Raw genomic sequence first — 27,613 nt, 5'->3', positions numbered from 1 at the left:
CAGCCAGAACGTGCTGTTGTTGTGACACCTTAAACGCCTCCTCTGCCTCACATATAGCCAGCAGCCTGATCAGTGCCACCCTGTGCTGTTATGATAGCTGATGTACCTGATGCGGTGGTAGGCTATGCTGCCCCAATGCATCTTTTGAGTCCAGGCCATTATATTCACCCTGGTCAAAGCCACACATTTTAGGGCTGCAACTAATGATTATTCTGTCAATTAATCTGTTTTCTACTTGTTTGGTCTATAAAATGGAAACCAATGGAGAAGAAATGTTGATTAGTGTTTTCCAAAGCCCAAGATGACATCCTCAAATGCCTTGTTTTGTCCATATGCCGCAATATAATCGGTTTACTGTCACTACTGTCAAATATTCACGTTAAGAAGCTAGAATGAATATAAAAGTTGACAACTAATTTATTAATTGGTTAATTATTGAACCCCTCTGCTTTTTCAGTTCAGTTAATTATTGAACCTCTGCTTTTCCAGTTTAAAGTATCTGAATGTGTCTGCCAACGCCCTGGAGACAATCCCTCCCAGCAGCCTATCAGAAGAGAGCCTGAGTACCCTACAGGAGCTCTACCTCACTGGGAACAACCTGAAGGAGAACTGTGGCACTCTGCTGGTGGGCCACCAGAACCTGCGTGTCCTGCACATCGCCTACAACCAGCTGCTCTCCTTCCCCGCCAGGTACACGCCAAACTACAGCTTTGGAGCTCACCATGGCTTAGACTAAGTACTGAGTAGAAATGGACTATCAATTAATTTATAGCTTATTACTTCCATATGTTAACTCATTACCGGTACTCGTTCAGGGAATATGATTAGTTATTGAGGGGATTCTTTTAATAAGAAATGAAAGATCTGATCTGATCTGTAGCAAGCTGAGTAAGCTGGAACTGCTAGAGGAGCTCAATCTGAGTGGTAACAAGCTGAAGAGCATCCCCTCCACGGTGTCCTCCTGCAAGAGACTGCACACGCTCATCGCCCACTCCAACCACGTTAGCGTCTTCCCCGAGGTCCTCAACCTGCCCGAGATCAAGGTCAGAACGCTGGTGCTGCATTCATTTACGTTTGTATGGCATCATGGTGTCCTGCTCAACATGTGCAGGTGGTCTGAAGTGTCATGTTAGTGTTTTGGTGCTTGTGATGGTGTGAGTGAGAAAGTGTGTGTATGCGTTTGTTTATCCATCCTTTTCTATTTCTGATGTAGCTGGTCGATGTGAGTTGTAATGACCTGACTGAAATCCTGCTGCCGGAATCCTTACCGGCCACACTACAAGAACTGGACCTGACCGGCAACAGTAGCCTCATTCTAGAGCACAAAACACTCAACTTATTCAGGTATGTTACCACACACCAACAAACATGCGCAAACACATACACACATGCACGCACACATACACACACACATACACATACTGTACACACACACACATAATTACAAGGACATCACAAAGTGTCAAGCTGCTTTGACTCATGCTTTGTCCTTTTATCAGTCACATCACCACCCTGAAGCTGGATCAGAAGCCTTCCATGACTGCAGGGGACACCACAGGCACTTCAACACTGTGGGACCATGGCTATGCAGAGATGAGCGGCCAGAGAAACAAGTGAGGAGATCTGTGTGTGTGTGTGTGTGTGTGTGTGTGTGTGCATGTGTGCATGTGTGTGTGCATGCATGTGTATGTGTGTGTGTGTCCATGTTTCAGCACATGTCTGGGGGACAAAGAGAGGCACAGGGAGGGATTTAAAAACATGAATGAATGCTGTTACTGGCCTGAGGTCAGTGGACCCCTGTCAGTGAATCCTGTTTAAAAGTTGAGTACTTCCTGTAGATGTACTGGCACTGACCACTGCAACTTTAATGAGAGTCCTGCACGGGTGGGGGTCATGACCCTCACATTGAACAGTATCTTGTAACACTCCCACCCTCTGGTGCCAGCTCATGACCATGGAGGATACACACACACACACACACACACACACACTGGGTATATTGCATTTATTTATTTTCAAATGGGCATGTCAATGAACAGTTGAAAAACAGTGGAAAAAAATGTCCCTCCTTTCCCAAATGGCAGGTTGTGTGTATCGGTGCTGGCTGTTGATCGCTTTGGAGACAGCGTGGAGGCAGCTTATGGGATCTTTGATGGAGACCGTAATGAGGAAGTGCCTCGTCTTCTGCAGTGCACCATGGGAGATGTGCTGACAGAGGAACTACAGCATTCTAGCATGGACAGTGTCTACATGAGCAACACTTTTCTCACATCTCACAGGTATCACCTGCTCTGCCTTTCTCTTTATTGCCTGATAAAAGCATACAACTTTTATATTAAATTCCAGCTAAATATTCTAGAACTGAAATACACAAACATATTATACAATGTTTTAAAATGCATTTAACGTAATGATAAGTCAGCCAAGAAGTTTGATATGAATTTTCCATTTTAAAGGAACATTGAACCATAACAGCACGTTGAACATGTATTGTGATGTGTGCAGCTTTATGATTTAAGCATTTGCTGTCTTCTCCCTTGACAAACATTTTATCTGTCCCATAAAATGTTTTATGCTTCTGTATAGTATTGTAGATACTATTCAGCGCAAGCGCAACTTATTGCACAAGTATTCTGGCCCACTTTAAATGGCCTTGAACTAGGTTTTGAAGTTCATATGACCATATCAGTACAATTTGATACAATAACTACACTCTTACAACTGATAAAACAGATATAATTTCATAAGTCAGTGATTTATTACATTTGTGGGACGTGAATGTAATAAAATTTTTAACCTTCTCACACCAACTCAATTGCAAACACTTCCTACAAACATAATATTTATTATTTTGGTGGGAAATTATTACGTTAGTGGGTGCTACAACCTAGTTTTGAAAAATTCCAGCCAATCAACAGGTGGCTTCAGGAACAACGAAGGAGGGAATTCACGCTTTTATTTTGTTATGTCAACCACATATATGATGCAGGAAGGAATCTTCAGAGACAGTAAGGTGTAGCTTGGGTGAACACAGATGAATCTGTGAACACATTTAAATTAGCCCTGCAGATCGTCAATTCTTCAATTCACAGCGGTTTCCAAAATCACAGAAAACCCATGAAATATTAAATACAGTGTCTACATAACTGTTGAAACTAGATAACTGTCTTGTCATATCTGAGTCACAGTTATCCAATTAAAGTTATCCAGTTAGTTACAAACGGACTGGAACATAATTTTCTTACCCTGTCATTATCACGGTCCTCTGGCTGTCTTAGCTGTGTGTGCTCAAAACAACAACAAAAAAACAATTCTGGAAGACTGAGCTCTGTAACAATATAACGGCTTAGTAGTCCAAGCCATGGAAATATTTCAGCCAATCAACAGTTTGCTCCAGGAGCCTGGAAGATGGAGATGTAATTTGATTGGCAATAGGCAACTTTTTTCTCAGACTCAACCTTTCAAGCTTTTGGATGTTCTGTCAACCACATATATGATGTAGGAATTGTGTAGCCGGGGTGAACCCAGACGTATCTGTGAACGTATCTGAATATGCTTTGCTGATCCGTCTGGCAATTCTTCAATTCACAGCGTATTACAAAATCACAGAAAACCCAGGAACCAATCCCAACTGCTTATCCAGCATGGGGCGGGCTTTATACAATGACAGACTGCACTGCACTGATGGTGTCAGTATTAAACAACACAGATTTGTATCTTCTTTTGAGTAAACCACTCCAAACCTTTGTCACAAGAAAGATGTGTTTGCTGTACTTCCTAAAAGCTTCATTAAGACTTTAATGTACCTATTTAAGTTTAAGTTCACTGCTGGTCATGCCCCTTGGAAGTCAGAAGTGAACGAAGCATCCCCAGGTCCATTCTCAATCTCAGTTGAGATTTGCGCACCAGTCTGGTGTCAGTGAGGCTAAATAAAGGTCTGATTGTCTTTGATTGTGGCTCTTCTGCAGAAAGTTGGGGGTGGCTGGACAGAAGCTGGGTGCCTCTGCACTGCTGTGCTACATCCACCACGAGTCCTCAGAGCCCGGAGGCTACTTCTTCCTGACAGTGGCCAACGTGGGCACCTGCCAGGCTGTCCTGTGCCGGGACGGGCAACCACTGCACCTGTCAAAAGTCTTCAGCCTGGAGCAGAGCACAGAGGAGATGGAGCGTGTCAAAGCCGCCAAGGCCATCATCACAGAGGTAGGCTCTCTAGGTTGGCTCTTAAAGGTACAGTACATGAATCCAATCCAATAAGCTTGTTGTCAAATTTAGTCGCTTTCTCCTCACAGACCTCTTAGGGACTTTTAGCTGTCCATTCTAAGTGAGTGCTCAAAAAAGACTCCAGTGTTTATACATGGTTCTGGTTCTGTAAATAATAAACAAGTAAAGTGGCTCAGGGTGAGTCAACTGTTCTAGGCAGCACATTCCTGCACAGAAAAAAACAGGTGTAATCTGAAAATAACCGCAACCTTTCACTAGAATTATGGACTTTACCTTTAACTCTTGAAGTGAGAGACTGCTCCATGTGACTGCTCTGACCTCTGCACTGACCTGTGTCCCCATGCTGTTGCAGGACATTAAAGTGAGCGGCGTGACGTGCTGCTCCCGTCTGCTTGGCTGTTCCTACCTGTCTCCGTGGGTGCTACCCAAGCCCTGGGTACGTACAGAGCCCTTGTGCTCGCAGGACGAGTTCCTCATCCTGGGCAACCGGGCGCTCTTCCAGAAGGTGTCCTACCAGGAGGCGGTGCGCACCGTGCAGGCTGTCCGAGACCCCCGTGCCGCCGCCAAGAAGCTCTGCACGCTGGCGCAGAGCTACGGTTGCCGGGATAACGTCGGGGCAGTGGTGGTGGCCCTGCACATCGGGGAGGACAGCTGCACCTGCGAGCCACCGCTGACCACCACCGCCACGCCCGCCCCTGAGGGTAAAGGACCTGTGCCCACCCCGTTGCCAACTCCCATCCCTATCTCTGTGCCCCCCATGGGCGACCCTGCCACCCCGTCCTCCAGCAGTGGCATCGCCTCAGAGTTCAGCAGCGAGACCTCAGCCTCGGAGGTCGGCAGTGAGGCGGGGTCCACGGCCTCTGACGAGCACCCGTCCAATCCTGCGGCTCGCCCTGAGCGCCGCTGCAGCCTGCACCCGACCATGATCACGAGCGCGACCACGGGCACCGGAGGCCCAGGGGGACCCCCAGGAGTCGGCCCGGGGCCCGGGGGAGCCCATCCTGCCTTGTTCCAGCGCCAGCCGTCCTGCGCCACGTTCTCCAGTAACCAGTCCGACAACGGGCTGGACAGCGATGACGAGACCCCGCTCGAGGGCGTCATCTCCAATGGCAGCAAGTTGGAGGTGGAGGTCGACATCCACTGCTGTGCCTTCCAAATCCGCTCCGGGGCCCCCGAGAGCCCCAACGAGAAAGACCACCGGAATTTCAGCTACCCCAACGGGAAAGTGCGGCGTCAGAACAGTGTGGTGGTTTCGACGACCAATGGATGCCTGCTGGCCGTCTGCGGCAGGGAGATCACCGACCTGAAGAAGTCCCCCTCCACCTCGAGCCTCTTCGGCAAGAAGCTGTCCAATGGCTCCGTTGTGGTCCCCGAGGACAGCCACAATCTCATTGAGGTCGCCTTAGAGGCTCCCAAGAAGAAGTCTGGTTACTTTGCCGCTCCTGCGCAACAGGACCCAGAAGACCAGCTTGTGGTGCCTCCTAGTCTGGAGCAGGATGTGCGGGAGCAGCTGAGGATCCAGAGCCAGGTTGTCCCAGGGCCTCCGCCTCCCTCCACTCCCCCCTCTGCCAGAGACCCAGACTGGGATCACCCTCAGACGACAGTCTCCGGTCTCCCCGTCACCAGTCTCCAGCAGGAGGTCTACGACACAGCCCTGTGACAGCTGTGGTGCAGGGGCATCTCTCTGAGGTAGTGCCATGCCAAGAGGAAAAGACGAGGCCCTCTATGGTACCTGTGGGATATTCCAGTTCCTGTATCCATTCAGCCCTGTCATTGTGTGTGGAGTCCCAAGTGCACCAACCCGATAGCGTGCCATCTGCCCAGAGTGCTAGATGGTAGTCTATCCGTGGAGCCTGGCAGGTGGATAGGTCTCATGGACTGGTCAGGCAAGGAGTATCAGGACCAATGAAACGAGGTCTTGAAGCAAGGTTCATCCCCTCCGCCTGAGCTGGAATACCTCATATGTAGAACAGTGTTGATCTCATATGCTAGCTTAGCCCTTTATTATCAAGGTCACGCTCAAGGCAGGCTTTTTGATCTATAGCCTTATCATCCTAGAAAGCCTCCCCATGAGAAAGTTTCAAGGGCCATCCTATGACCAAAAGGTGAAAAAAGTGCCTACTGTAAATTACCTGGTTCTGGGGGACTACTTTGGCTCTCGGTCAGTAATGACATCCATTGGAGGAATTCACTGGACCACCATCACAGCTTCTTTTCTTCTCTCTTTTCACTCTCTCTCTCTCTCTCTCTCTCTCTCTCTCTCTCTCTCTCTCTGTCCAAACCTGACTCATCCTTCTGCACAGTGGACGGCCTTGAACATGGCGCGTCCTGCCAAAATGTCTGCTGCAGTTGACACCCGAAGAAGAAAGGCAGTTCTGAAAGGAGGGCTACCTGCTTGTGGATTTCTTTCCAAAAGAGATGGAAAACCACTTTTCAGTGGATGTTTGTCAGACATTATTTATCATCTCCAGACTGTAGACAGAGCCTTCAGACAAAATATGGCCAGGCCTTTTCCCTGGTGTCCATTGCGGAGCTGTTTTCTGTCACACAGGGGGAGAGTCTCTCACAAAGAGTGCATCACCTTCAAGCTGGGCTGGGTGAAGGGAAAAATACTACAACTCCCAAGTATCTCGACAGAGTAGGAAAAGGGGAAGTGAGAAGACAGAGTGCAGGGTGTGCTTCACTCACACTCCCACAATGGGAAATAACACAGTGGTGTAATTGAACATGCAGATCAGTCAAGCCAGTCAAGGCATTGTGAAGATGAATAATTGAAATGACCTTCGCTGCTCAGAGATAACTTTTCAACTTGAGTACTTGAAGTTACAAGTGTGTCATTTGCTGAAGAGTGAAAGAGTAATGCCAACAAAAATGGGCTGTAACACTTCACTCCATTTAGACTAAACTTTAGTCAAACTCTCTGATGAACCAGTGTATTACTGTTCTGAGGACTAAACCCGGATATTTCCTCCTCTCTGTAAATGAAATTGTCCAATACGAGAATACAATAATTAGCCTTGTGTATAAACTGAGGCAAAGTGGTTTTTGATACGCCAGTGTAAGAAAAGAAGTGACACATAGTGTAATGTATACTGTAATGTCCTATGTCTGTGACCGTGCCTGAGTGTGTGTGTGGATCCTCTGCCATGACCATCCATTTTCAGAATAGCCCTACATGTATCTCCTTTGACAGATACTATAATGTGTCTGTCTGGCACTCCGCTTCTCAGCTGAAAAGACTGAGATTTGGAACGGTAGGTGAGCGCTGGTGTGCTGGGCTGCAGTGGATATCTCTTATGGTTTTTTTTTTTTTTCTCCCCCATGCGCTCTCACTGACAAAAGAGCAGATTTCAGACTTGGCTGCACCATTGCTTTGACAAGGTGAAACGCCTCATTTTAGCTTTGGGTTGAGGGGCCATCTGGTGGTGAGACGTGAGAAGGCTAGCTTGTGCTCTCCCTTCCACCACTAGTCATGTCTGTCACTGTTCCGCCGCCACTTTGCTTCCTCTTCGGTTAGTCAGACATGCATTTTAATTCCCATCCAAAATGGAACATCTCCGTTTACGTTGTCCTGGTTTGGAGGGTAGTCTACAGGACCCTCATCTGTCATGTACAGAAAACCTATATCAGGTTCTCTTGAGGCCAAACCAGAGCGAACAGATGCGCATGGATAAGTGTGTTATCAGAATATGTGGTTTTTTCTGAAGGTTTGGAATGAAAGCTATCTTATTAGCTCGACCTACGAGTCTTGGAAGTATGGAGCTAATGAGGCTTTCTTTTTTTTTTGTTGGTTAATGCATAGAATTGCATTTCGTAGAAATATGATATTCAATAGTAATAATGTAATTTAATTATAGATATTCATATAACAAATGTCAAGAAATTATATGGACAAAATAGAAATGTATTTATTTATTGTACTTTATAGGAATGCAACAAATTGATTTATATATGCAGCAATTGGATTATTCGTGTTTGGCGAATGAATTATTATTTTATTTTTTTTTCCGGAAGCATCTATTTAAAAAAAATATTGGCTGTATTTACAGGCTTTTGTAGCGAGAACACTGAAGCTCCTAGTTCTGTATGTCTCCCTGGTCAAGTATAAGAAAGGATACCTATCAAAGGTCAAAATCCCTGTGCACAGCTCTTCTTGCTCCAGGTGCTGATGGTGTGCAGTATAACTATTGAAAAGTCAAACAGTACTATACATCGCACACTGGAGGGTATATTTTGCTGACTTTATGTGGCATGAACAACGCGTTTCGCAAGTTGCTTCATCAGGTTCACGTTAAGGAAGGATACCTTATACCCCTCATATACAATTCCCTTTTAAAGGAGTGAGAGCTTTTGTGCCATTTAAACAAAAGATGATGGATTTAATGGTGGTTTTATGTTTGATTTCACAGCATTGTGAAGCTGCGTGGGTGGGAGTTCCTCGCCAAGTACTGTAATGTGACTCTGCTGTATCAGTGTCTGGTCTGGGATGGCCTGATAGACATGCTAGCGTTCAGCAATTAGCCCAAATTTTTTAGGTATAGAGCAGAGGCTATAAATGAAATTGGTGTTGGTCAGCAACTGTTTGTCATTCAAAATGTGCCAAAATATTTCAATACATCAAAACATTCACATGGAAACCCAATCCTACCACTTAGACTGTTTATTTTACTGGAAATCTTTATTGGGGAATGGGGACATGGGTTGCATAGCTCAGACACAAGTCTGTGTCTGTATTGTGGAGTCTTTACAATGGAGGTGTAGTAGCGTGTGACCCTAAAGGCCCCTGTCCCAGGGATGGGTATTGTAGTATTGGGTAGTGTGTGTGTGTGTGTGTGCGTGCGTGCGTGCGTGCGTGCGTGCGTGTGTGTGTGTGTGTGCTTGCATGCATGCGTCTGTGTTTCTGTCTGTGTGTTTGGAGGAAGTATTTGAAGGCATTTATGAAAGGCACTGAGAGCGTGAGCCAGTGGCTGTTGTAGCTTGTAGCTGGATAGGGATAAGAGCTCCCCTAAGCTCTCCTTTACTGCTAATGAGGATCCAAGTGTTTCATCTCATTGTGTTCTCCATTAGTGAATTCTTTTACTCTCTGCCTGATTTGGTTGAGGCCAAAAATATTAAGCACAGTTGAAAAGTCAGTATTCATTTATGGTGAGAGGACCTATGTGTTTGACCACAACTGTGTCAGAGAATTTCCTGAAAAGATTATTAATCTGCATATGTTTGAAATGCATAGCTTCCCTTTAAAATAGTTTGTCTTATTTTTGACTCTTAGCTTCAGTAGTCAATTACCCATCAAAATAATCTTATGGACCTCTTGAACATATAGACAGTTCATATCATAAGAGTAGAGAGACTGTTTTTTTTCATTACACATTACAACAACTACATTTGCATAAATATCTATGTTACTTGGATCACTAATTAGTTTCGGTATGTGTATGGAGTCATTTGTTTGAAAGAATCTTACACTGTCAAAGCACTTTGTATATAGTTAAACAAAATCTATATAGATATTAATATATTTGAGTATGATCTCACATATTAGCTATGTGTTAAATGCACAGGAAACTCATAGGTTTTGAGTTGTTGTGATTGTTGTGGCCTGTCTTGGTCAAACTCATTCATTCTTCTCTAAGAGAAAGTAGATTACTGAAGAATATACAGTATTTATTAGGCAAAGGTGGCGAATAAGACACCCATGTGATTCAAGTTTGTCTCACATGTGTCTCTCTAAATTCGGGGGTTCATTTCACATAGCCCAATTGGGAGGCTGGGTGATTTTGACAGCAATGTGCCAGAACACTGACAGATACCACTTATGAGTCTGAGAGCCAGAATGCCAGGAAGTAAACTTGGGGCTTTGGTAATAAAATAATCTCACCTCACCGACCTGGAGACCCCATACTCAGACACATGCCAAACACTACAGGCGCACACTCTGGTCCTCTAAATCCACACACAGTCCGCCATGTTGGCACTCAAGAGGAAGACCAGTTTGCTAAAACAGACAGAACCTGAGAGCAGGGGTCTAATGTCATAATGACAGAGGAGCATCTGGCTTTTCTCCTTCATGCAGGCGCAGTGGTGAATGGACATGAATTGTGCTCATTTCTTTGCCTAGTGGGCACGAGGAGAATATTCACAAGTGTGAGATGCACAACTATTCTAAAGGCATGAGGACGATCAACATTGCTCCTTAACTTGATATATGCAACATACTCAAGGCTTCAATGCGTGCTTGTGTGTATATATGGAAGAGGCTAGCCTTTGAGTGGCCTGCAAACAGGAGGGTTTTTTTCTGCATTCATTGAAAATGAAGAGAAACTGAGCACTCCCTAACTGTCAGTCTGTGTGTGTGTGTGTGTGTGTGTGTGTGTGTGTGCGTGTGTGTGAATGTGTGAGCTGTGAACTATGTTCTGTCGTTGTCCACCTTCTGTTCACTCTCATTGAAAAGTGTTCCTTTGTTTCATAGCATAGTCGCTCTTGGTGCGTGAGCTGCTTGCCTCTGTGTTTGGCTCTAGATTGCCAGTTAAGCCAAGAGTTGTTTATGCCAGTGCTTCAAGTCCACTTTATGTCTGTGTGCTGTTGTACTGTATGTGCTCTTGCAGCCAAATATTCATCATGTTGTGTTACTCAGAACAGTGCACGTGCAGAGCTATGGCCACATACTGGATGATGGGCAGCTTTATGTTTACAGACACACTCTTTCTTTACCATGAACTGAACCAAAATGTTTACTCATGCAAGCGCTTCATGAATATTAGGAGTGGTGGTGTTCAAGGGAAGTACATTTATGGAGAGTACAAATGTCATTGTGGGTGACACACAGGGTAATGTTAATATGAATCAATAATCAAGTGGCGGAGTATTCCCTTTAATTTTTTAGAAAACTACTGAACAAGAACTAAGTACCATACAATATGATATTAAAGTGGAAGATTTTAATGTAAAATGTTTGTGTCTGTGTGATTGTTGGGTTTTCAATTGGTGGTGGCACGTGTGCCAGTTGTTTTTCATTAAGATGATACAACATTTTATTTACCCGCACCTACATTTCTTATGAAGTCCATTATGTTTGTGTTTTTGCCATGCAGAGGAAGTTAATTTGTCTTCTGCCACAAAGGGATCAAATTAACTGACTGTGTGTGAGTGTACTCATATGTACTGATGTACTTAGTTATGTGTACCATTTGTCCGTGTGTGTCTGGGTTTTGGTTTTGAATGACATTTGTACTCATATGTACTGATGTACTTAGTTATGTGTACCATTTGTCCGTGTGTGTCTGGGTTTTGGTTTTGAATGACATTAACTGAAAAGTTATGTCTGTGGCAAAAAATTGTTCCATCGTCATATGTCATATATGCTGTATAGCTGTATGAATTATTTGCATATGTTTATGGTTAACTCTTGATAAGACCATAATAGGAGATGTTCCAATTGCTTTCCATGTGACCAAAGTTTGATCTCACTGTCATTTCTGTATATTCTTTTTTTTCTAGAGATTCTTGAATATTTTCTCTCAATGCCAAGAAGCTGAGGTTTATTTTTGTACTTCATTGTTTCATGCAAATTTATAGGTCCTCCAGTACAAAATATAGAAATGTTGGGATTCTGTGGTGTATCGTCACCCATCAAGATACTATCTTTTGTTTAAGATACTAATTATCAATGTATTTAATGTCTGAAGCATGCCCAATATAAATGAATACACAATATAAAATATATATGAAAATGTGATTACTTTGTACAGATAATAACATTTATGTTTATAAGGCATTGTTTTGGAACATATGATATTTTTATGTTTATATTTTAGCATGCAGAAAACTGCGGAATTCATTTCAGTTCTGTTACATTTTGATGCGATTAGGTTTAGGAAATAATTTGTTCTATGATTTAGGAAAAGAGAAGCACTTTTGCTGTTTGTCTGCTCAAATCATCATTTTGAGAGTGGGTGATGGTCATGTGTTTCTTTTTGGGAGATGCTGCTATGAATAGGTTTGAGCAGAAAAGCTGTATTTTTAATTAACTTTTCAGCCAAGTAGCAATAAAAATTTATACTGTGAAAATCAGGTGTCCACATTGCTTACATAACAACGCTGAAGTAATGAATTAGAATACAGTTTGTGCTTATGCTTTTATTTGATTGTATTTATGTTCATAGTAACGTAGTGACCTCATAGCTGAATGTGATATTTGTATAATAGTACTTATTTCATAATTTACAAATATTTAAATGGGTGTCATTCATTCATAGACATACATGCATCCAGTATACATCCAGTATGTACACACACACACACACACACACACACACACACACACACACACACACACACACACACACAGTACCACCCACTTGTATATTTTAGGGTATAAAAGATCAAGTCAAGTCAGTTTTATTTTTAAAGCACATTTAAACATGCACAGAGTGCAACCCAAAGCGCTCCACAAACAAGACAAAAGATGCCGGATGGAGCGGCGTAGTTGCCAGCGTGCCCATGACATCAAGACATGACAAATACATTTAAAAAATAACAAATACAAAAAATGCTGGACGGAGCGGCGTAGTCGCCAGGGTACCCGTGACACCAAGACATACAAGACAGACAACAAAACAAATAAACAAATAAAAAGTAAAAAAAAAAGAATATATATATATTTAAAATTAGTCCAATTTCCAAACCAGCTGAAAAATGTACAAGGGCAATGATGATCCGTGAAAACTGCGCATAGAGCTGTGTCTTCACATGCAATGCCAACAAAGTTCTTTAGCAACTGACCAACCTGGTGAATTCACTGGCAGTCATATGCATATATCATAGTCAAAGCCATATGCAGTCATTTAAACACACTAGTCATTTCCAAATATCAGCCCAACCCTTCTTAATTTCTTGTCTCTGAAACCATATGATATATAGCTTTTGCAGAAAGAAACGAAATACTATATACTGTACCAGTCAGTGTTTTCACTGCAAACACGTATGCTATATTTTAAAAGCCATGTGTGCTAAAAATAAAAATCTATAAATTAAAAACTAAAATATTCTGTTTTTTAAGTATTGAACCCCTATAGGTTATACCTGGTAGAGAACCCCTTGCTACAACTAGCCTTTACTCTTTTGACATTAGTCAGCTTTGATATTCTTCTGCAGTTTACCCCAAGCCTAGTTACAACAGACTGCAATGAGTTAACTGGTGATTATGTGTCATTTATTTCCATTCATTCTCCCTTGCATTCATTTTCCCTTCAACAATGCCTGATTAAAACTCACAGCATGTTACCTCTGCAGTATTTTTAGGTGTTTTTTCCTGAGTCAGTGGGAGATTTACACCTGTAACGCACAAAATATTTGACAAAAAAACTCTTTTGGTTTCATGTAGCCATAAAAACCTTTTCCCATACCTTAAGCTACTTGCTTTAATGTGGATCCTCTAAAACAACGTTTTTTAAACCCTCCAGCGGAGTCCAGTATCACACCTGCACCCCCAGCCACCCAGCCACTGAACTAGTGGATTTTTCAGGGTGATGGCTAGACTGTGGTGGATTGCCTCACAAACCTGATGAACAGCATTTGTGTGTGATTTGAGGGGTGTGATGCAACTCCCTCTTTCTTCTGACGGATCCACTGATACTCCATTGGGTATTTGGGATATTTTCTTGGGTATATGTTCCTCATTTAAGCATTTGAATCACCTTGTCTCATAGTCCTCATTTCAACCTGGTAAGTTTTAGATAAAATGCATGTTGCTTTAAAATCACAGGAAGATTGGGGTTCTATTGCAAATAAACAAAGTAGTTTCATGCTACTTTGAAATAGGACAAACAGGTTAGGTGAGAAGTCCTTACAAAAAAATCCTATTACACTTTACTGACTGAGTGTCACTGAATGTGTATAACACCCTAGTTTTGTACAAAATTCGACTTATTCATTCATTATTTGTAATCAACCACAAAAGCAATTTGACATATTGCTGTTGCTATTCTGTGACAAAAGACAATGGTAAAATATGTCCAGAAATGAGTATTTATTAAGTGGGAAATGGAATGTATATACATTTTAAAAAGAATAGACATGTAAATACCATAAAAATAAGTCAATCTAAAAATGCTCAAAAGATATTGACACCAATATAAATGGCCTATTAGCTTTGACACACTGACAACTAATACAAATGACCTATAATCGTTAGTCTTTAGATAAAAGCAAAGACAAAAAAACAATACAGCTACATAAAACTACATATTTTAAAATTATGTATAGTTATTATGTAACTATAGACAGCAATCTGCAAGTAAACATAGTGTTAAAGTGTCCAGCCAAAAGTTACAAATGGTAATGAGATTTATGTGTGCTAGTTTCTGTTTCCCTTCTGTTTCAGCAGTAAAAAACAAGCTATTCAGATTTTAAGCGCAAGTAGTGTATTCTGTACTGTATAGTGCACAGATATGGAATTTCAATTCCAACCAGTGGAGAGTTCTGTACCTAATGTGTGCTTTCTGTAGGCTAAATTTCTGATATCAAATAACAGTAATAACCCTATCTCTCTTGTGTGAGTGGAAATTTGTTCTCAGACCGTGCTGAACCCCAAAATACCTATAGCCCAAACAAAAAAACTGGAGAAGACCCTTTTTACAAATGATTGTTCTCCAGCTCCTGCTGCTTCTTGCGCTCTCTGACTGCCCTGAAAGCCCTGATAGCCAGCACTGCACCAAGGGGGAAAAGAATGACCCCCATCACCCCAAACAGACCTCCTGCAACATCTGCCCCATGGAGTGAGCACTCAAATCCTCTGTGACCTTTGCTCTTATACATTTCCTCCCTCTCCTTGCAAATGGGGTGGTTGTAAGTCTCCTGAAGTTTAATGAAGTAGAACGCCACTGCAGGGATGTAGCCCAAGCCAATCAGGCCATTCAGTATGGCCTCTACCAGTAATGTCAATGGCCAGCGGTATGGCACACGGAAGATACCCAGGGCCAGCATGAGGAGAGCATAAACCATCAATGCCCCTCCACATGCCATGCTGAAGATGTAAGGGGGCAGCTTGAGCTGATAGAACTGTCGGTCAAGTTGTTTCACTCGCTCTGCCTCTGCTCCGGTGAAAGCGCTGGCACCTCCATAGTGGTATTCATACAAACCACCAAGGCTGGCAATATCACGGTACTCCCCCTTTGTACTGTGAGAAACTCCAGCACATATAATGATCAACATGTTGAGAAATACCTCCATTGCCTGGCAAATTCCTGAATGGTAAAAGACAATCACACACCTCATTTTCAAAACCATAGTGTCCAGCCCATGCTATAACTTTAATATTGATCTGTGGTTAAGAAGTTACACCTGAAAGGAAGGTCAGGCATGAGATTTCAATTCTCACTGCCGAGTTAAAACAAAAATAGCCACTTAGTCCATGAAAAGTTCAAGACGACTTTTGCCAAGTCTTGAAACTAAATGTTTTGAAATTAATGTTTCAGCTAAGATACCTCTTCCTGTGCCCAAATATCTGATATTGTGAAGTGCTTCTCGGTGTTGTGGGTCATACTGGTTGTAAGAAGACACAGGACTTTCCAAGTACCTTAAATAGAGAGGAAAGAATTACACAAGAGCCATACACACATCCAATTTAAGGTATAGTAGCAGTTTGTATGCGCTTGTAATTCTCTTACTGTCTATGATGGCCTTGGTCATGATGAGAGTCATAATTATGCCTGTCTGGGTGAGTGTATGCACCTCTGTCTTTCTCGGGATAATTACGCTTTGTGTTACTCTTATCATTGCTGTAGTTCCTCTCTTCTCCGGTCCTGTTTCTCTTCTCATAATAGTTCTCCGTTTCTCTCTCATCATCTCTTGTGTAGTGAGACTGTTCTCGTTCTCTGCTTTTATGGCGGTGATCATCCCGTCGGTGGTGCCTGTCCGGCTCTGGCATTGTGGCAAATGTGGTAGGCTACTTGGCAAACTTCAAATTATGGGCAACCTGTTCAAGACAAGGAGGGAAATCAGATGCTTCTAAATCAAGCAAACATAGGCCAATAGTAATTATCAGTAGGCCTAGGTGGGAAATGTACAAGAGAGCAGAGCCAAAAGAAAACAAACTAAAACACTAATCTGACTACTTGTGGTTTGTTTAGTGGGGTTGTTTTATTCCTTGTGTCTGCCTGTTACATCTTATTGTGTCGTCCAATCCAAAATATATAAGCCCACCAATATTAGGCTTTACATTGGCTATGCTATGAACGTCATAGACTACATTGTAAACAAACACTAGCACTTAGGCTCACTAATGTTATGTTAGGCTATCGTCTCTGGGCAAGTCTTGTCTTGATGGAGGCCTATACACGCGGGATTCTGATAACACGGAAATAAAACCGTGCTAAATATTTTCCTCCTACGCAACGTTGACCTCTTGGGCGGCTACCCTAAGTCTCGGCCATAACACAATAAAGACACAAAAATTACATCAATAAAAAAACGGAAAATTGCCACATTACCTGTACGTTCGTGATAAGGTTCTCCGAATAGCTTACCACCCTGTGACATTCCCCCTTTTAAGGCGATGTAGGCCTCCATCGAGATTTTACTTTTCCTTCCCTGCCTACCTACCTACTTACCTATCCAGTTTCAATTTAAGACCGCCCCATTCGCGTCATGGCTGTCGCCTTTTATCGCCACTGCGAAGTAGCAGGCTACAGGTGTAGGATTTTGATGTTTTTCTTCTTTTCTTGGGATAGTAGCAACTAGAAGGCTGTATCCTCAGTTGTCTGCACATGTTTAAGTAGAGCTGAAACGATAATCCAGGTTTTTATTTGCAGGTGTTTTGTGGCCCATTTGGCCTAAGCTTGAGTGAGAACCTTTTCATGCAATGTTCATGCCTAGCTACGATAATTAGCCTATTTCTGCAGTCTAAAGTCCCAGACTTATCTTTGACTCCATTACACCAATATATCAAATAAAAATCAACTTGGTTGGTACCTATTAGCCAATAAATTCAGGAATGCGTTAGCTGACCCTGGTGGTAGGTTACTGATGCCTTCCTGGCAAACATTTCACATGTCATGACATCTTTCAAAGCACAAAATCGGCATAAAGGCTGTTAACGCGACAAGAGGATCTGCTGCCATGTTCGTTATGAACTAGCCTACCTGTGCCACTGCTTTGCAGTGTGTTGCATGACAGACTACAATGGGACTGAGCAGAATAATTCCGCTGAATAACAATTTTGACAGGACCTTGTGCTGTAAACAGCGCCACTCTAGTTCAAACTTGTGCGTCAATTTTCACTCTCCACCTACTCGGACGTAAACGCACGCGCCGACATCGAAGCACACTCGCCACTCTCCGCGCGCAGGCCACTAAAAGCGAAGAGGCGAGACAAAGATGGCGGCGACGGCGGAGGAAACAGCGTGATATGCTGGAGTAGTTGAACATTACCCGAATATCACCACTGTCAGACCAGAGTTTGTTAAATTACAACAATGTCGCTGTAGGACTTGCTTTGTTGTAACTATTACACCAACATTTGACATATTCCCTGCGAGAATATTCATCTTCTGATTGAGGAGAAGAAAATCTCACCGGGAGCATGGCTTCGCGCAGTAACCAGGTACAGAAAACTTAACGTTAACTGACAGTCTTAGTGCTCCTTACTGTAACATCATTCAGATGTAAAAGTGCTTGCGAGTTGTACGTGGCTTGTTTCGCAATCTCTCCATGCGATGTATTTGTGTAACTGACTATTCTCCTCGTCGATACAGTGGGCTTAGCAATGAAAAGCCCATTTCCCATTGAAACACCAGCATGGTGCAGGCCGGACAAGCCTTGCTTATTCAAATTAGCTTGCTAGCTAGCCAGCTAACTCTTAGCTAGATAGCTAACAACCATATGGGTGGTTTAAACTCATCGGAGCAAAAGTGATATTGTAAGAATATTTAGCAGTTGTAAAGTTAACGCAGGTGCCATTTCTTTTCCCTAGTGTTGGAAGCCAGCACATTATTTTGCTGCGTGAGTGAGCTTGGCCCACCTGCTCAATTGCTGTGGCAGGCCTTCTTATCCCAGGGCAGATTTTGATTAGCAGGGTAGCTAAGGGAATGTTTTCCTTCAGGGAAGGATAGTTGCCAATTGTTTTTTTCCCTAAGATATGCCTATATATATGTACTGACGGTTAACTTAATAGTTTTTGAATGATGGGTGTCGTTTAAAAGTCTTACTTTTAATTCACGGCTTTAGCTATCACCGCGGGTTGCAGGTGGTGTGGCTTGCTAATGACATACAGTGGGCCTGTTGATTGGGGGCGGTCTTCTGTCGAAATCCATTCAAAATCCGCCGATAGAGTACATGTCATGAGGCCTGTGCAAGAAGCGTTTCATTCTCATCCAGAAATAGTTCGCGCTCAATGGATGCGCGATTGGAAAATAATAATAGTTTTATAGTTTGGGTCGTATCGACTTTGATTGTTGATCTTGAAACGATGGTCAAAGTTGCCATCGCTTTTTTGCTTACTGGCTATCACTAACCTAGCTAAATGGGATTGGCTACAGTGCAGTGCACACAACTGTAACGTGCTCTACCTTACTAGCTAACCTTAGCTACGTTCCATACAGGAAGACACCCTTGCATCAGTAAGAGCAATAAGTGACAGTCGATGAATTCCACAGACGGTTAATCAAATGTGCAAAACTAATTGAAAGGGATCTATGGCCAACCCAAATGTCTGAAATACAGGCATGCATTACTCTAAGGTACCTCATCTTGAAGTTGCTAAATGATAACGTCATGGCGCTAGCTAGCTAACCCCGTTTCCCTGTCACGTTCAGCAACGGATACTTTTTTTTTTAAGTTATCAGTTGATCGACCTTATTCAGTACACGAAATTCATTTAACTTAACTTTGCCTCGAACTCAGACATCAAATCAGACCTTTACATTAACTAACTCGAAATAGCTAGATAGCATGTCTTGGTATGGCGGACAGCTAATGTTACCCCATATGCCTGTAATACAGCAGCATGACTTAGCCTTCATGAAGTGCGTCTCATTTAAGCTGTTTATGGCAAAAATATGTTCGGTTGCAGTATTACCTGTACTCGTCATTCAGTAGTGGAGGTAACGCTTCCCCCCACAACATAAGGATAACGCATTGAATGTCTAATGTTCGTGTGACATGGTAACTGTTAGCATGTTAGCTAAAACCATCCTTGTCAACCAACGTTAGCAAGCGTATATTGATATATTGGCCGACCACATAAATGTGTTCACATTTAATTGGTGACACCTATGTCTAAAATTAGATCAGAGTTGGTAATGTAACGTTTCCCCCTTTGCTGTTACAAGCTGATGTAAGCGCAAAATGTGTTTGACATCTTAACTAAATATGACCGGCAACAGAATTCAGCTGAATCATAGTTGATCACCCATCCCCCTCCTGTGATTCAAATTGCAGACCACCGCTTGACACTTCTGTGATGTTTACAGTTGTTTATTATTAAGAGTGTTTGATGGAACGTAAATCAGTAACTTTGTTTTTCATTCATTAATATCTAAACGCTGCGTTTTATTAATATCGAAACTCTGACATTCGTCGAATAGCTCTGAACAATATTTAACTTAATAAACCTGTTGAACTGTGCCTCTGTCAATCGTTTGTATAGGGCCCGCATCTCTGTTGTCTGTGGTTGCCACCTTGGGTGGTGGCTGTAACGTGTCAGCATCAGTAACTGAAACAACTTTTAGTTTCATTCTGTTCAGTACAATCTGAGGGTTTGCGGTGTGATTTTGATCCAGAAACGTATTATACCAATTAAACAATTTAGGCGTTTCATTGAAGCATACCAATTTCATTATACTAATTGCTGGAATGACTGACATGCACCATGTGAACAATGAAAAAGCCAACAAGCTAAACAGTCTTAATGACAGATGCGCAACTCTGGAATTTTGTATTGCATAAACAATAGTTCTAAAGTGACTACATGCATGCTTCAAATGACTGTGTCTCCCTGGCTAAAGCAAATGCTTTCTGTCTGTGTCAGATGCACTTTACACAAGCCTATGTGTGTGTATCTATTAATGGTTTGTGATGGAGTTTGTCAGTTGGCAAAACATAACTAACAGAGATGTGGCAATGCTGGATTGTGTCAGTGTCACATGAGGTGGCAGAAGGGGTGGGTGGATTTTGTGAGTGTCTGTATGCTAGAATGAAGAAGCGTTCAGTTACTGAAAAAGGAAGAGGAGGGAAAGTTAAGTGTGTAGGGGTGGGCCCCTAGATCTCTGAGCTCAGGATGCCATCTTATTATGGCCAGAAATGGAATAAGAAGTGACTGGTGGGCAATGTTTACGTATAATCTGGGTTGCCTGTGGGTTACCTTCTGTTGCCACAGAAGCCCGTGGAAATAATACAGATGGTTTTGAATTTCAAACTATTGATCCCATTGGAAATGAAGCATCACTTTCTAATTGCAGGCCTATTAAACCTGCGTATAAGAATTGTAATATGAAATATGTATGTATTCGCATATAAATATGTGAATATGAAACACCTAATCATGAGTTGTTTTATTTGAAACTGGCATAACTGTATATAAGTACATCTCTGAGTTACCCCAAATGGTACTTCTTCTCTTTCTGGAATGGTAGTAGTTGTCATTCCCTTTGGCTTTATATGTTGTCAGTTGTGCAGAATTCATTAGGTAGGCAGCAGTGCTGTGGGAGGCAGTAATTGGTTGTTTTGGACAGGAGAGGTTTTGGGGGCGTGTGTGGCAAGCATTCCGCTTTTGATCAGTTGGGAGCAATTTGTTGTAACCAGAAAATCCTGTGAAACCACTTTCAGCTATCAGCGTGTGTTAGTTTTACTTAAATGTGATGCTGCTAAATCCATTCAGAAACTTGTCAGTCATGTGTTGGTGATGAACTGATCCAAACTTTTACACGAGGTCATTTAGAGAGACTGGTGACGGAGACAATATGGTGACCGTTTCCACATCTTGGCATATGTTGAAAACCATCTCAGAATGACATACAATAACAAGTATAGCAGAATGACACAAGCTTACACTTCTGTTTATTCCTCAGTTTCCCCTTACCTCTGGTGCTGCAGTGAATTTGCATAATGTCATTCTTCTCCCACTCTGCCCAGTTCTTCAAGGCCTGCCTTCTGCGATGACGTTGTCCGTTGTGTGAACCTTGCCCCTTCCCTCTGCAGTGACTTTGGTTAAAAAAACGTGTGTGTTGCCACAGAAGCCCATGGAAATAATACAGATGGCTAATTTGAGGTAATCCCCCCACTCCAAGCGAACAGCAAGGGGGCTTAGTATGGTACGTGTGGCACGCCTGCAGCAAGGGGCAAAGGGACATTCTTTCTGTTGTGATTGTGATTATCCATCCAGAGGCCATTGGATTAGAGCTGCCTGTTTGTCACTTGTAGTGCCGTTTCAGCAATGTGGCTCAGCCGTTCACCAAAGAGTTACATGTTGCTTGAATTGCACTTTCTTTTCTCTGTGCCTCCCTCTTTTTTTACCTCCCCTCTGTCCGAGTGTGGAAGGCAGGATTATCAGTGCCCAGTTAGGGAGCGAGTGAACAAGTGAGCTTGCTGCAGCCTTTACCCTCTCCCCAACAAAGTACACCAACTATAGACCTTTAAAGCCATGCATCAACACAGACAGTTCATTACCAGCTTTAAATAAAATATTTTGGGAATGATGCATAAATGAACCCCCTGAATTAAGTTTTGCTATAGATGCTCTTGCATGCATTTCTTTTCTACATGAACTCTGGCTCCAGGTTTCCATTCCAACAGGGAGTGTGGCAGCAGGTCTGCTGCTGCACAGCAAGTGCAAGGGACTTTCAATTACACTGTTAGTGCGACTGGGATTAAGTTAATTATAGGCAGCGGGAGAATGCAGGTTATCTTAAGGGGAGCGAGTCCAACACTAGGGTGGGACTGGGAACCCAGCGCTCAGCCTGGGAAGGCTGCCATGCCCAACGCCACTGCCCTGTCCTGTCTTGTGTGGGTTTATAGCTGTAGCACCTGCTTCATGCAACTTGCTTTACAGAAGCTAGATAACTACTAACAGACTAAGTAACAGTGACCGACTGATAAGATTGCCTAAATGGCCTTTGATGTTGAGACTCGGACCATGATGTCATTGACCAGTTTACATCATGTTTGAGCAGACTTGCCTAGTCACTATGATTTGTTTTTTCCCCTTTATCTTAATATTTATTGAAGTTTGTACGCAATGTTTGTCAGTATGGTCATAGTATTGTGTTATCACATTGAACTCTGACTGATGGTTCGTTACAAAGAGAGGGAAATTGACTCATTTGCTTAATGCCTAATGATATTAGCCAATGTGTTGCATGTGTGAGCCCTCCCTGCTTGACAGATGATCGCTGTTGTTTAAGGGCACAGCTAGCTGGGGGTAATCCCTATTTGAACCGGTGAGATTTGAGGGTCAGAGGTTGGGTGTGTAAGGCCTGCCATTCCACTGTCTCTGGTCACTGCTGTCTGCGCTGCAGCTTAGTATGGGAACTATGCAGAGGTTGTAACATTTTGTTTCATTACGCCACATTGTTCCAGACAGACAATCAACTAGCCAGCCCTAAATGCACATAACTGAAAGAGTACTTGTATAGCTAATACGCAATTGAGACAGACCTAGTAACTATTTATTGAGCATTCATTTAGTATTAAGGTGTCCTGTCTGAATGATAGCTACACATTTAAGTTGAAAAGTTTATTGATGCTCTTGTGACCTAGTTCCATACACAATAACATGTTTGACAGGAGGGAATCACAACATCGATAACAGAGTAAACTGTTGCCCCATCATTTTTATCAGGATTGTATAACGACTATATGAAGAAGGGGTGTCATGATTCTCCAAATCCTCGGTTCGATTTCATTTTTGAATTTAGTCACGTTTCGATTTTCAATCTGTTTTCAATTATGTTAGGCCTACTATTAATGCATATTTATTGCTATATTTCCTTGTTTTGGTGGACTTTTAGTTTTTTGACATATTTCCTGGTTTTGTGGGACTTTTAGTTTTGAAACCGCATTTTTATATTGAAAACGTGCCTACCGCGAACAGAACAGACATTAAACATAAATGTGAACATGTTATGAAACAACTCAGAACAAAAATTTGATTGTTTCAGCACACTCCGAAGAGACACAAGGTGTTCATGGAATATTGCACTTATCAATGTGCATGTTATGCCTTAAAGTAAGTTTTGGGCTGTAACTAGAACTTCTTTTCACTTGCTAAGTTGAGCAAGTTAGTGTTAACTGACGTGAATGAATGACAAAATAGCTTACTTCCACACCAGAGATTTCAGAGTAGCAGGAGAGGCTTCGAGTTCAGTTTATGTGTGATGTGTTTTTTTTTTTTTTTTTTTTTTTTTTAACTGGCTGCAGCTTGAAGTGGCATTGGCATGCATGCTGGACGTGACATTGGGGATGTGGCTGCATCGTTGATTCTACATTTGATTTTGAGGTTCGAGATCGAGATGTTATTTCGGTTGATTTTCGACTGAAGTCCGAAATCGTGACACCCCTAATATGAAACCATTTAACATCTGCAATTGTTTGTAATCATTAAGAATTCTAGACTGCCTTATATTTGTGAGTAGGGATGTAACGATTACCGGTATAATGGTAAACCTCAATAAAAATGTTGACTATAATAATTACCGTTTTCATTTCAAACATCATGATTATCACTGTTAATTACCGCGGTGTGGAAACCATGTGTTTCATCCTTCCCAGCTTCATCCGAGCCTGCTTTTGACATACAGTAGGCCTGGTATAATGGAACAAAACTGGTACCCTACTGATTCTGTTGTCTAATTGATGGTTTTAACTACGATTCGGATTAGGCTACACCTGATTTTAAAAGGTGGAACTTTTTCACCGCAAAATGTGTACTGTATCATGTAGCCACTCTGCGTCTTTTTATGTTCACGTCCACATTAAATCCATTCCCCTCACGTTATCAGGAGAATACAGTAGCCTAAAGTTTTATTTTGAACGCTTACTTTGTTCTCACTCATTGCATCCAAATAACAGAAATAGCAAACTCCAAGTTATGGTAGGGTAAGTTAAGCTATAAGCACATAGCCAATTAAGCATGAAGAAAAAAGTGACACTTTTTGAAACTATTTCAGCTTGTGTAGGCCAGTGCTTTCTGAACATATTGAACACACTTTTAGAAATACCGTGATAATACCAAAAACCGTGATAATTTTGGTCACTATAACCGTGAGGTTAAATTTTCATACTGTTACATCCCTATTTGTGAGATTATTTTCCTGTGGTTGCCATGATTAATGTTATGTAGTTCCATTTCCATGACATTATAGCTAGTTGTTTATCTTTTGTTATATCCTCATTAATTTAACTTGTAACATTATGATGGGAAAAGATAGAAACCTTCGGGGGCATGTGTTGCTTCTTTGCTTTGATCCCATGTCCATCCTCGTGGTGGAGGCTTGCACTCTGTAGCATCCCATTGGTTAATCTAAACTTCTGAATGTGTCTGAATGGACGGCACCTGTTTCTTAGGGTGTTTTTACACACATAGCCTTTAGTGATATCCTATTTCATCCCATCCAGAAGACGTCCTATTTAGTTTTAGTTTTTTCCCCTACTTCCCCTTTGACCTACTTGTTTTGTTTTCCTTATTATTTGGCTGACGCCTTTATCCTAGCTCCCAGGGCTCGAAATTAGCAAGCGCCAATGGCCAGTATACTTTTGTATCGGCGGCTGAATTATGGCAGGTACAGTCTTAAAACAAATGTGTTGTCCCTATCTTGACAGATGTGTGTTAAAAAACAGCGAAAGCTGTGTTATTTACAACACATTGTGTAACAAATAAAAAAGGAAACACCACAAACTGTTGTCTCTATCTGGACACAGATATGTGTTAAAAACAACGTAAGTTGTTCGTGACGCTTTGTGTGGAAATCAGCTGCTTATCAACTGCGAGAATAGGCTACTGTCACGCTAAATTGGCTTGCCATATCAACTATGTTTTGCATTATAGTTCTGTTCGCCCAGTGTTGACATGGTCAGGTTATTTTCCGATGGGCTATGGGCACGAGTTTAACAGTTATTTGGTTACTCTGTCAGGCATAGCTGAGAAAACAACTAGATCGCCACTCAAATAGAACTTGAAAGTTTCAGATGTTGCATAGAAACATGGCCTATTACTTGCTTAATTTTTACTTTCAATGATGGCGAACAAACTAGACGTGATTCATAGCTCAAAACCTATTGCCACTGTCATATTTTTGTAGTGGTCATTATAGCAAAGAGCCTTGATTACTGACCAAGATAGAGCAGCGTAATTCGTTCGCTCCGCTTCAACACTGTCTGATCATAGGCTACAAAGTTATTGGAAAGGCCTTTTTACTTGAATGGAACTTGTGAACTTCTGCAGAGTTCTGAGAATCTGTATAATAGGCTAAGGGCTGAGCTACACCAGGCACGTAACTGAAGCATTCAGTTCGCGTTGCGTCTGCTGTAACAATTAGCTTCCACTATAATCAATGGAAGTAGCTACACCAGACATTATATAACGGCGGGTACGTTCGAAAAAAAATAGACCATTAATCTAAAATGGATTTTACGCGCTTCAGTTATGCGCCTGGTGTAGCTTCCCTGTAATGATGGGCTACTTTTAAAATAGTTATGATAAGCATTGTTTAGTTTTGGTCGGTAAAAAATGTCTGGCCGGTAATCTTTTCCATCTACCAGCCACTTTGGCTAGTAGGCCAAAAAGTTCATTTTGACCCCTGCTAGCTCCCCAGAGCTACTCAGGGGTTAAGTGTCTTGCTCAAGGGCACAACTACATAGCCCAGTTTGTTAGCCACATCTTATTAGTAAGCATTGCTGCATTCCAAAATAATTAATTAAATGAAATAGTAATCAATTAAATAATGGATCTAGCATAATAAAGGACTAATAATTTTGGTTCTGAAATATTTAATACTGTGCCGCCTTGTTATTGATTCTGCACAAAATATTGAGTCAACCGCCTCCTATGCAAGAGAAACCCTGTTACTTGTTTAAAGAAATGTCAACTTTTATTTCATCGATTACTTGTTTAGCTATTCAGTCAGAGATTTTTACGAGGCTCAAAGTAGCTCCATACTTCATTGGTAGACTTATGAGGGCCTTGACATTTAAAACGAGACATAGAGAACTTTGAAAAAGCACTGGTAGTTTATTTACAAGACGATTTATACAGACAGTACCTTAAGGAATTTTACCGTTCGACGCCATCTTGAATTTAGTCACAATAAGTCGAGCGACGAGTACGAATGAACAGGTATGATAAGGGGTCAGATTCCAAAAATAATTCCATGGAAATGCATGGATTCCAGTTGCTGCTACTGGAAGCAATTGAATCCATGCATTTCCACTGAATTATTTTTGGAATCTGATCCCTTATCAGGTACTGTCTGTATAAATCGTCTTGTAAATAAACTACCAGTGCTTTTTCAAAGTTCTCAATGTCTCGTTTTAAATGTCAAGGCCCTCGTAAGTCTACCAATGAAGTATGGAGCTACTTTGAGCCTCGTAAATGGTGTAAAACAGTGATTTATTTACATGGCTAGGCCGATGCCCGAGGCACCACAACGAAACACTGTGGGTAGCATTGGCTAACTAGCGGCAGATTTCTGAGTGCATGGGACAAGCCGAGGTGAGCTATGAGACATACGTTCACACTCGGTATCATGTTTCAACACACTTTAGGTCAATATCACACCGGAATTATCCTTTAAGTAAGGGATAACGGCCGCCGAGGTGTCCTGTTATACTGAATTAATGGACGAGGGCGAGTGGCAAAAAGTTGCTCCCGCCCGAGTCCATTAATTCCGTATAACTGGACACACCTCGAAGGCCGTTATCCCGCTTATCACCCGTTTGCCACTGTAAAGATAGATAGATAGATAGATAGATAGATAGATAGATAGATAGATACTTTATAGACTTTATAGATAGATAGAAACTTAAAGCAAAGGAAACACGCGGTTTCTTTTAAAAAGAAGCTCAAGTTCAGCTTGTTGTACAACTTCCATTGGCCCTATAACAGCGATAGCACAGTTAGCTTGTTTACAGTTGATTCCATTGTTGCAAAGCTTGCAACCGTAGTCCTACTATGGTTGTTATAGTTACCATTCAAAAGTATTGATATGGAACGGTGTCCTGTTATTCAGAATTAATAGTCACCCCACCAGCCAATCAGAAAAGAGTATTTCTTCTCTCCGGGTGATAATGGGACCATAATAACTGCTGGCAATCCGATGTCTTCCACTACAAGTGTCATTGTTAACTAGAACCATGCAAGGGTTGCCGCTGTTAGTTGAAGTTTTCCCTCATGTTATTTATTGGC

The 27,613-nt window shown here is 42.0% G+C and overlaps 3 protein-coding genes across 5 annotated transcripts in view; 2 read left to right on the top strand and 1 right to left on the bottom strand.

The window, feature by feature from the left end:
• phlpp2 (PH domain and leucine rich repeat protein phosphatase 2) overlaps positions 1-12,279 on the top strand; it is a 42,768-nt gene extending 30,489 nt beyond the window's left edge. Inside the window, exons 13-19 of the mRNA XM_042062112.1 lie at positions 490-690; positions 881-1,043; positions 1,214-1,344; positions 1,500-1,613; positions 2,085-2,279; positions 3,969-4,200; positions 4,574-12,279. Of these exons, the coding sequence (XP_041918046.1) occupies positions 490-690; positions 881-1,043; positions 1,214-1,344; positions 1,500-1,613; positions 2,085-2,279; positions 3,969-4,200; positions 4,574-5,881 (2,344 nt within the window). The 3' untranslated portion in view covers positions 5,882-12,279. The remainder of the gene's footprint in view (positions 1-489; positions 691-880; positions 1,044-1,213; positions 1,345-1,499; positions 1,614-2,084; positions 2,280-3,968; positions 4,201-4,573) is intronic.
• Positions 12,280-14,233: 1,954 nt separating this feature from the next.
• Positions 14,234-19,430, bottom strand: marveld3 (MARVEL domain containing 3). Of its 2 annotated transcripts, XM_042061041.1 has the most exons (5): positions 19,295-19,430; positions 16,830-16,999; positions 15,888-16,195; positions 15,705-15,796; positions 14,234-15,464 (listed from the first exon to the last, which is right to left on the bottom strand). In XM_042061041.1, exons 3-5 carry the CDS (start codon positions 16,145-16,147, stop codon positions 14,854-14,856), a joined length of 963 nt encoding a protein of 320 aa, XP_041916975.1. In that variant the 5' UTR covers positions 16,148-16,195; positions 16,830-16,999; positions 19,295-19,430; the 3' UTR covers positions 14,234-14,853. The 2 variants fall into 2 exon arrangements, with proteins under 2 accessions (XP_041916975.1, XP_041916974.1); XM_042061040.1 differs by lacking the exon at positions 19,295-19,430 and having other exon boundaries at positions 16,710-16,841.
• Positions 17,562-27,613, top strand: part of usp10 (ubiquitin specific peptidase 10) — a 34,606-nt gene continuing 24,554 nt past the window's right edge. For both annotated transcript variants that reach the window (XM_042061039.1, XM_042061038.1), the window contains exon 1: positions 17,562-17,821. In XM_042061039.1, the coding sequence (XP_041916973.1) occupies positions 17,801-17,821 (21 nt within the window). In that variant the 5' untranslated portion in view covers positions 17,562-17,800. The remainder of the gene's footprint in view (positions 17,822-27,613) is intronic.

The sequence above is a fragment of the Alosa sapidissima genome, chromosome 14 (genome assembly GCF_018492685.1).
Source record: "Alosa sapidissima isolate fAloSap1 chromosome 14, fAloSap1.pri, whole genome shotgun sequence".
Taxonomy (NCBI): Eukaryota; Metazoa; Chordata; class Actinopteri; order Clupeiformes; family Clupeidae; genus Alosa; species Alosa sapidissima.
Note: the sequence above shows the minus strand (reverse complement) of the source record. Positions and strands in the feature narration are given on the sequence as shown.